This window comes from Lissotriton helveticus, chromosome 12 (genome assembly GCF_964261635.1).
Source record: "Lissotriton helveticus chromosome 12, aLisHel1.1, whole genome shotgun sequence".
Classification (NCBI taxonomy): Eukaryota; Metazoa; Chordata; class Amphibia; order Caudata; family Salamandridae; genus Lissotriton; species Lissotriton helveticus.
The window spans coordinates 821,901,008-821,918,921 of NC_136073.1; the positions used below are offsets into that span (position 1 = coordinate 821,901,008).

General features: G+C 44.8%; 1 protein-coding gene across 1 annotated transcript in view; it reads left to right on the forward strand.

The window, feature by feature from the left end:
- The window catches only part of SNX27 (sorting nexin 27), a 145,941-nt gene that overhangs the window by 108,157 nt on the left and 19,870 nt on the right, over positions 1-17,914 (forward strand). Inside the window, exons 7-9 of the mRNA XM_078669586.1 lie at positions 9,160-9,323; positions 10,334-10,423; positions 17,705-17,854. Of these exons, the coding sequence (XP_078525712.1) occupies positions 9,160-9,323; positions 10,334-10,423; positions 17,705-17,854 (404 nt within the window). The remainder of the gene's footprint in view (positions 1-9,159; positions 9,324-10,333; positions 10,424-17,704; positions 17,855-17,914) is intronic.

The following is a 17,914-nucleotide window of genomic DNA, read 5'->3' on the forward strand; positions in this document are numbered from 1 at the left end:
GCTGGCCACAAGCCACAGGAAGTTGGGAGGATCTAGTGGTTGTTACACAAAGGGTGCAAGCAGAGATACAATGGTGGGTATCCAACAACCTAGCTCAGGGGAGACCTTTCAGTGACCCAACTCCTGTGACAGTCACCACGGATGCATTCCTCAACGTTTGAGGGGCACATCTCAACAAGCTAAAGTTCATGGTCAATGGAGTGAACAGGACTCCATGAAACACATACATTTTTTGGAGATGAAAACAATTTGTCTGGCACTCAAGGCATTCCAGAAACATATTATGGGGAAACCGTCTTAATGCAAACAGACAATACATCTCAATGTTGTACTTGAACAAACAGGGTGGAACAAGGTCCTTTCCCCTGATCAACCTTGCACTGGAATTCTGGCATTGGGCGATACCCCAAAGGATCTATCTACAGACAGTACATCTACCAGGGGTAGACAACATCACAGCAGACCAACTGAGCAGACAAGACAACTGCTCCCACGAATGGGAGTTGAAACAGACAACAGTACTGTATCCAACATCTGGGGGAACACCAGTGTTGGGCCTGTTTGCATTAATGCAGAACAAGAAATGCCAATGCTTTGCCTCGCAGTTTCCACACCACCTGTCAAAGGGAAATGCGCTTTCACTAAATTGATCAAAGCCATTGGTTTACGTTTTTCCACCAATACCTCTGATGCAAAGATGCTACAAAAAGGAAAGGAGCCAGGAACAAATATGATTCTGATTGCTCCTCATTGGCCAAGGCAAACATGGTACTCCACTCTCCTAGAACTATCCAAAGGAGAAATAGTCAGGATCAAAGCAGAAAAAGACCTGCAGACAATGCAACAGGGCCAGATTTTTCACCTGGAACCAGCAACGCTACAACTAGCAGCCTGGTGCCTGAATACATAGAATTTGGGCATCTCAATCTACCGTTGAGAACCATGGAAATTCTAAAAGAAGCAAGTAAACAGTCAACAAGGAAATGTTATACAGCAAAATGGAAGCGATATACCACATGGTGCACCGCTAACAACAACACTAGTTCAATCAATACACAAACACTTATTACATATCTTACTTACCTCTTGGACAGCAACATCAACTCTTCCAGCCTTAAAGTGCACCTTGCTGCCATAGTGGTATACACAAGAGGAAAATCATTCAAAAGTTTTTTTTACAAGAACAGTCATCAAAAGATTCTTAGAAGGAGCAAAAAGAATGGCTCCACCAAGAGCTGCCCCTGTACCAACTCTGAGCTTAAATGCAGTACTTTCTCAACTGATGACAAAACCCTTTGAGCCCATGCATACAGCGGACCTCAAACATATTACTCTAAAGACAACCTTTCTCATTGCGATAACATCACTACAGAGAGTAAGTGAACTGCAAGCATTAACGATACAAGCATCCTACTTGCAAATCAACAAGGATAAAGTAATCTTAAAGACAAACCCACAATTTTTGCCAAAAGTGGTATCTAAGTATCACTTAAATCAAAACATTCTCCTGCCAGTTTTCTTCCAAAACCCAAAAATGAAAGCAGAGAGAAGCCTCTTTACCCTGGATGTAAGGAGGAACTACTGTATTATTTGCAGAAAACAGAACCAATCAGGAAAACAAAGCAATGGTTTGTTGCTTACGCACATACCAAAACAGGATCAGCTGTCACCAAAGCAACTATTGCAAGATGGATAGTACAAGCTATCCAATTATGTTATGGCAATGCCCAAAAGGAACTAACAAGGCAACCAACAGCTCACTCAATGAGAGAGAAAGAAGCAACGCTGATATTTATGGCCAATGTACCCACTGATTCCATTTGCGCAGCAGCAACATGGGCATCACCACACACCTTAACGAAGCATTATTGTGTGGACATACACATTTCACCACAGCATCCCAAACACGGGACAAACCGCTACGTAATCTGATGCACAGCATGTGAATCCAGAAAAGGATTCACGCTGCAAAACGTAATGGTTACTTACCAGTAGGAGTAGTTTTGCAGGTAGTAGAATGGTCTGGATTCACATGCGACCTACCTGGCTTCCCTTTAAGGAAAACAAACCAGTGGGGAAGTTAAGGACTACATCAGTATTTATCAAAACCATCTCAAGGATTACAAAACATAGGAAAAACAGAAAAAAGAATCCGACGATGGCAACCATGCACGACGACCTCAAGGATACCATCTGACGTCACACAGGGGACGTACCTGGTGCCAAATGGTGGTCGACCGCAACCAAATGAGGAAAAAAAGAGAATTCCGGACCCAACCACTAGATGGCGAAATGATGCACAACATGTGAATCCAGAAAATTCTTCAAGCTGCAAAACAACTCCTACAGGAAAGTAACTATTTCGTTACAGGAGAGCAACCTTTTACATTTGTAACGTGTTGGTGTAAATCGCATGCTTTGCATGCACTTTAAAGGAGTCCACTCGCCCTCAAGCGATGGCTAGTGAGCAGATGAGACAGCTGTCTAAAGTAAAGTCCTGAGTTGCTCAGTTAGGCTAGCCTGAGCCTCTTTCCGGTCTTGAATATCCTCGCAGTAATGCCTAGTAAATGTGTGTTCACCATGTAGCACCCTTACATACTAGTGGTATATTACCCAAGAAAACCCTTGTAACTCCCTTTTTCCTTGTGGAATGTGACCTTGGCACAGAATGTAGTGATAGTGTTTCACTTGCTTAGCATATTTAAATGCATATTACTATCTCCCTTGTGAGCCCTGACTTTGAAATTTAATTTTCTTTTCCTTTTTCAAATGCCACTAAGAGTAACTTGGTCTTATTTAATAAGTGAAAACATTAACACTCTTAACATCTAAGGTGTGCAATACTCTTTCCACCACGGTCTCTGGGTGTGGAAAGAAAATGGACTACTCTAGAGTCTAGCTTATATAAACAAGCATTGGAAATGCAATAGGTCTCACAATTGTGCTTAAGTTAGAGCTATTGGCGTTGTAAATAGCATTGTAAATGACAAGGTCGTTTATCCATGTGCTATGGAGTGTATGTGGTGCATAGTGACGTTCCTGGTTTTAGATTTACTTGTAGAGCTGTGCAGTGTTTCAAAAATAGGTCTTTTTTTGTAGAGTTCTTTATTGGTTCGAGGGGTGGGGGGGGGGGTGTTAATTCTTCCAGCTGTAGGCAGAGGGGAGATGCAGGGGGTCTAAGGGGTGTAAAAAACACCGAAGCCTCGTTAAGTGAATGGTCTTTTAAAGACCTGTGAAGTACTCGGTGTGGCTGGCAGCTCAAACACTGTTGTGTGTGTGCCCGGGAAGCTGTCTCAGCCCGGGCTGACACACAGGACGGGGGGGTGTTGGGGGGTGAAGCCAGTAGAGCTCAATGGGGTATTTACGCCATCTGGTAACTCCAGGTGCATGAACACTGGGCAACATGGGCTCGGTTGGGGTGCTATGCTCCCCGGGGTACTGGTACATAGTACCAAAAGCATGTTCTCTAATGTATTCCACCCATAAGCATGTTAAACTAATTCACTTCCAATGAAAAGCCTTCTTTCACTGGGGCCGTGCAGTCATATCTCTGTACAGAAGGCATGACACTAACATAGAAGGGCCAGCTGCGAGCTCATGACACGTGTGCTTTCATATCCCGTTGCTGCCCTCGAGGACAGGAGTCACAACAGGAAAGGAGCACACATGAAAAATTCAAAGTTTCCATTTACTGTCCAAGAGTGCTTCATTAAACAGTCACCATAGCCCCGGACTGAAATAGCAAGCAGTGCGTACCTTAGAGCTGTTCTTGAAGCCAGATCCAATGAGGGTTTATAGCTACCTGCAGGCCCTGGACCATCTTGTGCCCACACGCCTGTGAGGTCTAAACACGAGCCGTTGTGCGTGCTCTGCCAGGACTCTCCCCCTTCATTCCCCTGGCTGGCCCCTCTTCCTTTATTCCCCTGGCAGGCCGCTCACTCTCTCCAGGCGAAGAGGGGCATGTGTGGTCTCTGAAGCTCCTGTCCAATTCCATCCATCACTCGGGTCGGAGGTAGCAGCATATCTCTCTCTTAAAATATTGGACAGCCAAGAATCCATGCACCTGGTAGGGCACACGGAACGCATATGATTTTGACAGACCACAACGTATAATACCATAACACACAATAGTATTCCACAACATAGTGAACCATAAAGTACCTAACTCTACCATAGCATACCATATCAAACCATAACGGTACTTAATATAACCTACAATGCCGTATCATAACATACTGCACAATAACCTAAAATACCAGGCAGTACCATAATATACCATAACTTGTCGTACTGTGCTGTACCATGATATACCGTCCATACTCGCCACATACCATGACAAAACGGTACAATCCAACTCCAGAACATAACACAAAATACATACAGGACCAGCATATACCATATAATATCGTAACGCACCACACTTTAACCTAATATACCGTACCTTAAATGACCCTAATGGAATGTACCAGCCCATCTTGTGACATACCACAACACTGAATACCATATAACATACGGTAACTTGATCAGTGACTCCGGGGAGCTTTCCGCCTGGCCTTGGTTGGTCCTCTTACTGGGACATGGCGGGGGAGGAGATAAGCTGTTGTGCCCACACACTGCCACAGTAGAGGCAGGGAAGATTTCTGTACAGTGCCCTGGTGCCCTAGTTTCCTATCCAGGGCGGGTGCTCCTTACATGGGCATAGAGCTCGGCGCAATTGGCTAAGGCGTCAGAGGAGGCTGAGTCAGTGACCCCATGCCACCGCCTGGATGTGTGGGGGGGAGGTTGCTGAGGCAGACGGCAGGGAGGAAAGGTGGGGCCGCAAGGGTAGCTTCCCCAGAACTCAGAAACTAGGCAAAGAAAAGCGGCAGCGACCAAATAAGGAAGTGAAGATGCAGCACTTCAGAACACAAGTATTTAGGGATTTTGGGAGAGCCTCGGAAAGCACCCGAGCATCAGGATATAACTGGAACACCAACCATAAAAGAAATGTGAAAAAGGTGAAAGTGTTATGAAGTTTTTGTAAAGCCCCTACAAGCTTAAGGAGAGTGTTGTGAAATGCGCGAGCAGTTTCCCTTTTGTTTGCTAGCTGGTACACCCCATGCCTGGCCTCATGCGCTGTCACCGTTGCTGGCTGAATGCACCTCTTGCAGATGTTGGCAGGTATCCTGCAATGGCTTGGTGCTTCAATTTCCCAGTGACTGGATTTAAGGCACCGAGTCCAGAATTACATCTTCCGCCCACGTCTTTTGGCAGTTTAAGGAGTTCGTCTAACATGATTGACGGGACAAATTGTAGACGCATCAACTCTGTGGCAACGGTTGGACCAGTCGTGAAGTACAATTGCCCCCAGCGTTCACGTCTTCATAATAGAACAAGCCGTGCCAGAGAAATAAAAGGCGCAGCAGCTATTCTTGAAGATAAAGGTGCTAATACAAGAAAAAAGTGCTTAGCGGCTAATAAGACACAGTGTCACGCCACGAGTAAAAGATCCAGTCCGGGTAGGCGGGGCCAAAAGGAGACAGGCCAGTAACGAGGAGGGACTAAAAAGCCTCCTTTACAATGGGCAACCAGCGTTTAGCATGGAGGATGACGCAAGCCAATTAAAAGGAGCTGAGCCTACACTCCACTTCTAAAAGGAAATCGATCGCGAGAAGCCCTCGCAGAGCGAGCAGCGAATGCGCACTGCAACGCTAGGTGAGACCTAAAAATTTGAAAAACACTTTATGCAGAAAACCGTGATTGGTTCTCAAGATTGCTCTATTCCTTTGTCACTGCTTTCAGGTGGAGTCACCCTTCCCAGAGTCACCAGAGCCTCTTGAACAATCTCCCCTAAAGTCTTCCTGTGTAATGTATTTTTGGGTGCGACTCTCTAAGTAGGACTACTTCCGGGCAGCATTAGTCAAATGTTTTCCTTGTCGGGAGGGGCACCGAGCAAATCTGAGGGGACAGGACTCTGGTTTGAAATTGGGTTCTCTGATGCGGTCATACACTTTTTCTCCACCCTGGGAGTAAACAACCAGATCTTTATTCGAACCTTAAAGTGGTCTGCCTCGCAAGTGCTTGACTGGTGGGTTGGTTTGTTTGAAGTTTGGTAAGTCTGTTGGAATCTCAGTTACACAAGGTCAGATTTTCGCAGTTGTCTAGTCTTGCAGCTATGACCACCAGAAGGCAAACATATCATAGCCATTGTTGCATTCTGTTTTGTACCTTGGTCCTATTGATTGCTTTACTACAGTATTTCTTTTCACTAGCCGAGACTTAACTAGGCAGTTACAAAACCATATGTTACCCCCTGGACCACGTGTTACGGAAATTAGCTGTATAAAGACAGCTACCCTGTTGTGGCCCTGTAAAGTCTATGCAGCTTCTAGTTATTTGTGTATATCTCAATTTTAACTCCCTTATTTTGTCTGCATGGAAATGAGAAAAGGTAATTCAGGCAGTCTGAGTTTTACATTCTTTTTAAGCCTATGTGCTCCTGCAGGGCCATCTTAAGGATTTTGGGAGCCCGGTGTTAAACTATTTTGGTGGCCCGGATCAGAATAACTTTGTATATATTATCAAATGTCAGCTCTTTCATGCCCGGTCACTGACAGTGCACCGACACACTTGTCCAAATTCTAAATGTGTTTACACCAAATATGCACGGATAATGATGTGTTTTCAATATTGTTACACAACAGCAGCTCACAAATATTACTGCAAATAATCTGTGACCCCATCCCATTTCTCATATGTGAGGCCCATTTTTGATGGATGTTGCTTTAAACATAAACACAACATTTCTCTGCAAAATGTCTGTAATACTCTCACATATCATCCTGATAATAAATTAAAGTTAAACGTATTTTAAACAATCTGTTTAAGAATTATTCAAGGTCCTCAGAGCAAGACTCTCTGCAAAACAGAGCCGGGTCCATGAGGGGCAACTTTAAAGGCTGGGGCCTTGGGCCATAGCCCACTTTGCCCATGCCTTAAAATGCCTGTTTCATTTGGGCATGCACACCTATTCTTTTTAGTTTAGTAATTGTGCACGAGTATTTGTGACCCTGGAACACCTGTGCCAAACAGTATCCAGTACCCATCATGGATACCATCCACTAAATACTGCCTGCACCAGGATGCCCGAATTGGTTCATCGCGGCTACCTGTCTCTCCTCATAAATGTTCATCAGTGATCCTCTCTATTAGCTGAGTGATCAGTATGAGGTTTTCTGCACTACAGCTAAAACTTCAGTTTTTTTGTTTTGCTCTTTCTTCTGGAGCAAAGTCTTACATTTTCCTGATGAGCACCAAGCAGTGGTGGCTCTTGGCATTGAGAAAGAATCTCTGGAAGCTTGGAGAATGAAGACAGAAATATCCTGAGTCTTTCAGGCATTGAAACTGGTTGTAGAACTTTTTTCTGGTTCTTTGTAAATTGTAAATTTGATACTTGTATAGCGCACTACTCACCCACAAGGGTCTCAAGGCGCTTGTACGAATACCGCTGTGGAACCCATCCTGGCTTTCCCTGTGAGGTGTCCACTCCTGGGCACCCCCAAGGTGGAGGCCAGGCATCCTTAGCGTTGGGGGGGGCCGTTGTGGAGATTAAGCAAGCTATTGCCCAGAGTTGCAGAGTGGGACTTCATGATTGGAATAGGCACCGAGGCGAGAATTATCAGGTCCGTGGAATTTTGAGCCCAAGACCCGCCGAGGCGGGGAATTGAACCCTGGTCCCGGGCTAGACCTCTGCATCAGGGTCTGCCGCTCTAACCATTGAGCCACACTTCTCTTTGACCTTAAGAATGTTACTCTTAACATCTAGGGAATTCTTGACATTCACTCCGTCCATGTCAATCGAGACATTTCAACACCTTCTGTTGTGCCAACATGGGCTTTAAGGGTTCATTTGAGGTCTCAATGGATCCGTATAAAATAATACAGATGTCTTACCGTTACCCAGACCATGTCCACAATGGAAGGGTTTTCATACTTTTGGTCTTAATCAAGAGTGTACACAATACTTGGCTGTGTGGGACATCCTGAACCCTGTGAATGTACACAGCTGTTGTGGCACTGTTCGGACTCCAGATGTTCCAAACCTCAGCAAGGGAGTTTCAAACCTGTCATGTTTTAACCTAACCTAGGAGAATAGTCCAGAAGCAAGGTTTTACTTTTAGCCTGGAGGGCAGTACCAAAAGTATAGATTTTAGTTTGTTCTCTAGGGAAGCTATAAAGGAAGTTTAGAGGTTGTAGTTTGGACAAGGAAATGATCCCTTAACTCAGAAGGTTCAAACGTTTGCTGTTAGTCTTATGCCCGAAGATGTTTACCTAGTGCCCCTTGAGGGCATGTAGTCCATGGGATTGTGTGCAGCTGTGCTTTCTCTTAGATTATTCTGGACAATGTGCACTTTTGTTGCATTTTAAAATCGTTCCAAGAAATGCCTTCGCCCTGTTTGTATTTTTCTAAGTAGTCCTTTTGGTAAAAAAAATAACACATTCTTTCTCAGCGACTATTTCCTAAACATTTGTGGCTTTCTTAAATTTGAATTCTCAAAACTACAATTTGCAATTTCTGCTGGGATCTTCCACCTAGGCCAATCCATGAACTCCCTCCAAATCATCTTGTGTGGCTACAGGATAATCAAATTTCATAGAAATGTTCTTAAGAATTGAGACAGGATGTGAAGTTTTCTATCTTAAGTGTATCTCCAATACCGCGATTGTGTCTGCATCCTTTTATTGGCAATCTTTTCTCCTTCGAAGTCAATGTGAGAGAGTTCCACACTTGTTCAAGGAGAGTTATGCCATTAGTAACTTGTGTACTCCTAGTACATTTACTCCTTTACATCAACAGTGCCTGTTGACCTTCTCCATCACAAATGGGGTTTAAGATTAATCGGTTGATTGCATTGTTTTAACCAAAATGTGGGTATAGAACGGGATGGAGCCATGGCCACCAGAGGAACTGCACATTTGTATCAAAATTTGAAAGCTTTAAACGCGTTTTCCAACCACCTTGCACTAGTTTACTTGTTTAAATAGTGAACATATGGAGCCAACAATGGACTAGAGCCACAGAGGTACTTCTGCAAGTAACATTTTCCCTTTTATTATATAGTTGTGGCATGATCAAAAGTTTGGTCAAGTGATGTCTAAATAACATTCCCTTTCTTGCAGTGCGCAAGCTGGCACCTAATGAGTTTCCACACAAACTCTATGTACAAAACTATACCTCTGCTGTTCCTGGGACTTGCTTGACTGTCCGAAAGTGGCTGTTCACGACAGAAGAAGAAGTTCTCTTGAATGACAACGACCTGGCAGTGACCTATTTTTTCCACCAGGTAACGCAGAAGTAAAGGAGACTATTGAACAAAAAGTGGACATAAACATTTCCTTCTCTTTTTGCCATTGTATTATTCGGTCTATGGGAATGACTAAAAAGAAGCCCATCAATACTCCATAGAAGTAAATGGTTGAGCTATAATCTGCTTGTGTATCTTTATAGAATACATGGTACTTGTAATAAATGGATAATTTCTAATTTTCATATTAGTCTCGTAACATCACTGTTAAACTGTATAAAGAAAATGGCATCTCAACCCTATTATAATTTACCACAGTTAATTTGTGACATGGTGTCTATAGGTAGAACAACACATGTAGGTCACGGAGCAGAAAAACAATTGTTTGAACAATTGAATGATAATTAGCTTTTCAGTCGGGATGATTTTTGCCTGAACACTCACAAACCGCTGAAGAGGAGACATTTGAGGAAGCATTTTTGTCTAATTCACTTTAGAACCTCGGCTTTGGGAAACCACACTCTACCCATTGTTTGTTCTAAACTACAACCGCTTTTACAAGTGACATTTTAAGCTGCAGAGGGTACATTTTGAAGTTATCTACTACATACCATTGGTGTGTTTACATTCACAGATCGCATTCCCAGTTTTTCTGCATCCATGGTGCATCTTTCATAAGATGGTGGGAGTCCAGGGAGTATGTATTGTAAAGAATAAGTACCCTGTACCTTACATTAAAAGAAGTTGACACCTTGAAGATCTGTGACTTTATAAAGTAACTCTGCCATAGTCCTCATTCTGGTCTATCTCTTGGTGACTTTAAATATCCTATATATCTCCTGCCAACCTTCATTGGTCATAAATGCCAAATACAGCATCAGTGTTCCGCTGTCCTTACATTTGATCCAAAGGAGTTGTGACAAAGGTGAAAGTAGAAAGTCATGGGAGAATGTCTGGTCACTTGAAAATGTGTCTTTCGCCCAATGTCCCCCGAAGTGGATCGTAGACCCAAAGTTTGCTCAACATGTGCTTCATTGTTTACCTCTTAGGCCCTCGATGATGTAAAGAAGGGTTATATCAAGGCTGAGGAGAAATCGTATCAGTTGCAGAAGCTTTCCGAGCAGAGAAAGATGGTAATGGTAAGATCTTCTCATACATCATGCCACATCTGGCCATTCATACCATGCCTGATGCCTCATGACCCATGCCATGCTTGACCTCCTGCAAGATCTACTCCAACACTTTCAGCTCCTAAGCACCTGCATGCCTCTTCCACCAGCCAGCCCGTTAAACCTCACAAACCCCCAAGCATACAGTTCCCAACCACCTAACCCAATTCAATCAGCCTACATATCCATACTAGACTGCCTTCCACAAATGCCATTCCCATCTGTACATTATTCCACTCACAGCTTTTGAAATGGAAGATTTTAATATATTTTTTTGTGTCTGTAATATGATTTCACGTGGCATCCAGTATTTTTAAATGCCCAAATGTAATGTAAAAAATACTTGTTGTTGATTTAAGTACATACTTGACAACGTTTAAAATTCAGTGTTCACCGCTGTTTAGTACCTTCATTCAAATTAGATCAAATATTGGTCATTTTATCTCAGATGTAAAGAAAATGAAAACAAAAGCTTTTTATACTCATTCAGCCGTTGGATGTCTGTTCAAACTGGCCTTTCAAAGAGCACCAGTGTACATTTTCACTAGGTGTCCTGGTGCCCTCTTGTATGCGGCAGCAGACTAGAAATTAAGTGTTGTATGTTCCAAAACTAAGATAAGAAAATAGTAAACCTAAATGCTTTCTCTAAAAATGCGCTCTACTTGCGATTTCTCAGGAATGACTTGCCCTCTCCTGCACCCTTTGGCACTGAATACACTCTGGCGCTCTGCTTTTCGCTCTTATGATCAAAAGAGATTGTTCATAATCTTAAATCCCTGAAACAAAGTATCTCCCTTTTTGCTCTAGTTTATCCTAAGACTGTGTCCCATTGGCCTCTTGGAGCATCATACTCCTAATCAAACCAGTTGCAAAGTCTGCTCTTAGCTCCTCTCCATATAGCAGTATTTGGCTCCATTCAACAGATCCCCATGTTGGAACCCACTAGTGAAAAACAAGCAGTCTTAATAATGATGAAAATGCTGGTACAGTTTTGCCAGACACTCTGCTCACTCTTTACAGAAATGTAATCTTTGAAGCAGTCAAGTCAGGTTTTAGACAGTTCGGCACTAGAAAAATGTAGGCCATGGGTTGCTGCCTTTCTTCATGTACAGAAGATACCCCTACATCTTATTTTATCTTAATTGCTTTATTTCTTTGAGTACAGTGAACATTTTATCCTCCAAATCCAAGTAGACTTGGCTTTGACCTAAAAGTTCAGTACTTGTTTGCCCTATATTAAAAACCTGTATACGGACGAAGTCGTTGGGTGTAAGTGACCCATAGAGTACTTTGTTGCTACTATTTATTTTTGGCACTAGAAAAACTGTGATTGAGCCCTATTCCCAAAAGCATATCCCACTGGAATTGCATTTGCCATAGAATTACTGTTATTGAAAGTCTAGTGCCTCGTTTGTATTTCCTAACAAGTTCAAACTGTTATGTCTGTGTGCGGATTGGTTATTGTTGCCTGGTCCACATTGATCTGCACCATTTTGATGCCTAATGAGATCTGTGACTGGCTGGTCCGTGGCCTTTTCATGTTTGCGAACCAGACAGATCCACCAGTATGCAGGCTCAGACCATTTATATCCTCAAAAAAGGTGGGTAGATAAACAGCAACACAGCTGGCAGTTGCCTTAGCAGCATGTTCTGAATAGGCTGATGTAGAAGAAAGGTTAAACTCCAACCCGTCATTTGTTGTAACATTCCAAGTTTTTACACAACACATGGATGACTATACATCAACGTAAATCAGATGTTGGCTAATTCTATTATTTAAGATGTTGAATGGCATGCAAGTTGGGCACTACCAAGGTCTGTTGTATAGGTACTCTCTTGTTGCTAATGGTCTTTATGAATGTAGTAATCTCTATTTCAGGCCACTACATTATAGCTTATTCCTACTTAAGAGAAGCCCAGACAGGAAGGGGTGCAGAGCGATTTAGAATGGGACTGCAACCCTTGAGTGTTCTTCAGTAGCTTCCTGGATAAATTATAAAGCATACTTTGCTGTATGTTAGCCCATAGAAAGCGCAGCCCATCTGGCCCCTGTTGGGGCATGACGTCCGAGAAGTCGAAACAAACCAGCCTTGCCCAGAGAACGTTGTTTGCCTATACTGCCCCCTGAGGTTGCTGCTCATACTTGCCTTATTTGGATTTAGATCTTGGCGGGCGGGTTACTCCATCACAGCGGTGACTGATATCCTGTCCGCCTAAATAGAAGTCCCATTATATCTTACAGGATTTATATTTCGGCGGATGGGGTATCCATTGCCATTGTGGCGGACTAATGTGTATTGCAAGATCTAAATCTGGCCCTTCGTTTTTAATACTGAGAATGTCTTTTGTTGCCGGAGGGCAGGTCTTCCAGTGGTTTAAAATCCCAAGTTTATTATTTATTTATTTATTATTTATTTAAAATCTTATATAGCGCGCAGCTACCCTTGGGCATCCCGGCGCTTTCCAGACAACATCCGATGGTAATGGGGACAAAGTTGACACATTATGCAGGAAACAGGAAGGTTTTAAGACCTTTACGGAAACTCAGTGTGCAGGGCTCAGCGCGTAGTTTTAGAGGGAGCGAGTTCCAGAGCTTTGCCGTATTAAAAGAGAATCTTCTCCCGCCCGTACGGGCCTTTTTGACTCTAGGAACTTGTAAAAGATGTTTCCCTTCTGATCGCAGCGTTCTGCTTGCTTTGTATGGGGTAACTAAGTTTTTTAGAATGAGGGGGCCTTTACCTGCGAGGATTTTATGGGCAGTACAAAGCGCCTTAAAAGTCACTCTCTCCCGCACAGGGAGCCAGTGCAGCGCCTTCAGTGCCGGTTTCGCTGAATGCGTCCTTGGAATGTCCATAAGCAGCCTTGCCGCAGCATTTTGGACCTGTTGAAGAGTCTTGAAGGTCGATTCAGGGGCGCCCAAGAAAATGGCATTGCTATAATCGAGTCTAGATGTTATAAGACCCTGAATCAGCAGCTTCCTCGATGTTGCCGGTAAAAGAGGAAAGATTTTACGTGCCGACCTAAGCAAGGCATAACACACCCCTGCTGTTTTCTTAGCTTGAGTGCGAAATGACAAGTCTGGTTCTAGCCAGACTCCAAGGCTCTTGATCGCTTCTTTGGGGGCCGGGGGATCACCCATACATCCCGGCCAGCTAAGTGACGGGAAGAGAGTGGTTTTACTTCCCAGCAGCAGTATTTCCGTCTTTGAGCCGTTTAACTTAAGGGAGGATTCTCCCATCCAGGTATGAACATCTGCCAAGCAGAGGTTCAAGATATCCGGATTGTCGGCCAGGTGGGATAGGGAAACCACTAGCTGCGTGTCGTCAGCATAGCTGACGATTTTGATGTCGTATGGGGATACTACGTCCTCCAGGGGGGCCATATAAACATTAAATAAAGTAGGGCTCAGCGAAGAGCCCTGTGGCACACCACACTGGAGGGGGATGGGTTTGGACCTCTCAGGGCCATCCCAAACCTGGAACGTTCGATTCGAGAGAAAAGACCTCAGCCACTGCAGGGCCACCCCAGACACCCCTACCTCAGCCAGCCGTTGAATCAACACCTGATGGCTCACGGTGTCAAACGCCGCGCTGAGGTCCAGGAGGATCACTGCCACTGATCCTCCTGAGTCCAGAATACGTCTCGCTTCATCAACGACCGCCAAGAGGGCCGTGTCTGTGCCCTGACCTGGGCGAAATCCCGTTTGTGATGGCCGGAGGAGTCCATTCGACTCCAAAAAAGCCGACAGCTGCTTGTTGACTAACCGCTCAGCAATTTTGCCGAGACCCGGTAGCAACGAAATGGGCCTAAAGTTCGACAGGTCAGTGGGGTCCAAATTGGATTTTTTTAAGAGAGCCCTAACAACCGCCGTTTTCCAAGTGGGTGGCACCACACCCTGGACAAAAGAGGCGTTCATTAGGTCTGTCACGGGAGCTGCAATGGACGCCGTTACCTGTTTGAGGAACTTCATGGGGGCCGGGTCCATGGGGGAGCCACTTTTAATCGCCAATAGGGTTTTGGTGACATCGCTCACTGATACTGGGCCAAAAGTGTCGATATCAAAAGCGATCGTTCTGGCCTGAGTTCCCACCACCTGCTTGCCCTTTTCCTGAGATAGACCAGGCTGGTGCAAGGAGTCTAAGATCTTCTCGATCTTTGTGTGAAAGAACTCCGCTAGATCCGTGCTTTTTTGTTTGTCATGTATGACTGCCGGCTCCGGAACTTTAAGCAGTTCTTTAACCACTTTAAAGCTCTCCCTAGAAGAGCTCGAGGCAGATTGGATGCGGTCTTCGAAGAATAAAGCTTTCGCGCGTCGCAAGGCGGACTTATAGCCCCTCATTGCCGCACGATATTCTTCTTTCCTGGAGACTTCCCAGTTCTTCCTCCATAACCTCTCCATCCTTTTACATCCCTTCCTAAGGGTGCGAAGATCTACGGAGTACCATGGAGCTGAGCCAACTCGTTTCTCCCTCTTTTGAACTCTCTTTTTAGGAATCAGAGCGTCCAAAGAAGCGGATAACCAGTTGTTGATGTTAGCATCGGCCTTAACTGGGTCCGACTCCGGAAGAGGGGACGTGTCTTCCAGTTTAGAGGTCCAGTTATCAATCGATAATCTGGACCAGGCTCTATCCACTAGGAAGGCCTGTTTGGTACTTGTAGGTGGTGGGTCAGCTTGCCAAAGTGCTGTTACCAAATAATGGTCTGACCATGGAAGGGGGAGGGCCGGCCTAGCTGTAAAGCGGGGAATGTTCGAGAACATCGGGTCAAGCAGGTGTCCCTTTTCGTGAGTGGGCCCAAAATTAATTAGGTCCAACTCACACTCTTTTAAATCGCTCTGGAGGTCCATAGCCGTTTGGTCAGTTGGCTCGTTGAAGTGAAGATTGAGATCACCCAACACCATGAAATTGGCTGTGGATGCGGCCCTAATATATGAAGGCCTCAATATTGACAGCTGATAGTTCATTTTTAAGTTGCTACAATGTTGCCTTCATCTTGTGCTTGCCAGACTAACATCTGGGAAGATGTGTTTTAAAATCTCCCACCTTGAAGTCTTATTTTTTTAGCAAATGCCCAAAACAGGTTTGAGGCATGTGAGCTGTAGATCACATGCTTTGCATACTCCTGCCATCTAGTGTTGGGTCCGGATGTTTGCACCTTGTTTTTTTTTTTCTTCGAAGAAGTCTTTCCAGTCACGAGGTAGGTGACTCCTCCTTTCGGTGATAGTGGGCATGGGCATCGACCTCATTGTTTGATTGTTTTCCAGCAGAAGGTGAGAATGAAGTTGGTACGAGTAGAATAGAGATGTCCATGCAAATGTATATCAATCAAGAGTATTTGTAAAGCGCGCTACTCACCCGCTAGGGTCTCAAGGCGCTGGGGGGAGGGGGGATGCTACTGCTCGAAAAGCCAGGTCTTGAGTTGCTTCCTGAAGGAGAGATGGTCCTGGGTGAGTCGTAGGTGGGTGGGGAGGGTGATCCAGGTCTTGGCCGCCAGGTAGGTGAAGGATCTTCCTCCGGTGGTGGTTCTGCGGATCCGTGGGACGGTGGCGAGGCTGGCGGAGCGGAGCTGGCGGGTTGGCGTGTAGAACGTGAGGCGGTTGTTGAGGTATTCGGGGCCCAAGTCGTGGAGAGCCTTGTGTGCATAGGTGAGGAGTCTGAACGTGATCCTCTTGCTGACTGGGAGCCAGTGCAGGTCCCTCAGGTGGGTGGAGATGTGGCTGTGTCGGGGGATGTCCAAGACGAGTCGTGCTGAGGCATTCTGGATGCGCTGGAGTCTTTTCTGTAGATTGGCGGTGGTCCCTGCTTAGAGGGCGTTCCCGTAGTCCAGATGGCTGGTGACGAGGACCTGGGTGACCGTTTTCCTGGATCCAGCGGAAGATCTTACGGAGCATGCGGAGTGTGTTGAAGCAGGAGGAGGTAACGGCGGTAACCTGCCTGGCCATCGTGAGGGAGGAGTCAAGGATGAAGCCCAGGTTGCGTGCGTGGTCCGTGGGCTTGGGTGGGGGGCCCAGAGCAGGGGGCCACCAGGAGTCTTCCCAGGCGGAGATGGATGGGCTGAGGATGAGGACTTCCGTCTTGTCTGAGTTCAGTTTCAGGCAGCTGAGCTTCATCCAGTCTGCGATGTCTTTCATTCCGTCCTGGAAGCTGGCTCTGGCAGAGGTGGGGTCGTTGTTGAGGGAGAGGATCAGTTGGGTATCGTCGGGGTCAGAGTTATATAAAATTTGTGAAGAGGAAACTGTGCATGGCGGGAGTGCAAGTAACAAAAAAAATATATATAAACAAAATCCTTCCACAAAAAGTGGACATCTTTGTACTCTATCATTGGGTGCATCTACCCATATTTAATAAACGTTTCTACTTTTTGGGAAAGGTTTGTGAAGATTTGTCAAACTGTGCCAAAGTTGTTATGGAAACGCTGACCTAACTATGGCTACTGCATTATTACTATATAGTGTGTGTGTATATAGATATATAGATAGATATAGATATAGATATTTTTATATATAGGGATAGATATTCTCCAGTCCACCAATCACATGAGCCCCCGACCCTACAGGGCGGCCTCACAAACATTAGGCACGGAGAAGCCCAACAATTCAAACACGAAACAAAACTGAGGCCCATTTCTGAAGTTTGCAGCTTTTATTTTCAAAGGTGCAACTGAACATCCACTCCTCAAGCGTTTCGGCGTAATCCTTGGTCACAGGATGGGAAACAATTAGCAAAGTGCCTCGTGCGTGCTTTTAAAATCATTAAATCACATGACTATACCAAATCTGCATCATATATATACACCTGTATATACACGTTTTGCTCCCCAATCACTCCCATTGTTGGTGACCATTATCAGGAATGAAGATTCCAAAGATTGAAACCTATAATATGAATTAAGTACCAAAAAGTGTCTTTTAAATTAGAATGCATTGGTGTTACACTGGAACTATACAGGATATTGCCCAGTAACCCATGCCTTCCCCCAAGCAAGGCCCAGAGAAAAGGTCTTGCACTGACTTCTTAGGAAGAAGGAGGGTAACTGAAATAACATACTCGGCCTTCCTTCCTCTTGTCCTATCTTTAGAGCAAGATCTCTATTGAGCTTTCTGTACTGTATGATTGTGAGGGCCGTACTGTAGAACATTTTTATATCAGTTTTCAGTATTAGGGATATGGAGTAATTTGGCATTGTATTCTGTTGGAAGCTTAGCTCTTGTCTAACATGTTTTTGTCTCTCACCTTTTGTCTGCCTCTATAGTATTTGAACATGTTAAGGGCGTGTGAGGGCTACAATGAGATAATCTTCCCACATTGCTCCTGTGACTCTCGGCGGAAGGGTCATGTCATCACAGCCATCAGCATCAAGCACTTTAAACTCCATGCCTGCACTGAAGAAGGGCAACTCGAGGTGAGTTAGTGACCAGAACCCTGTTCTTGAGGATGTCTATCTGCATGTTAGGCCAATTTA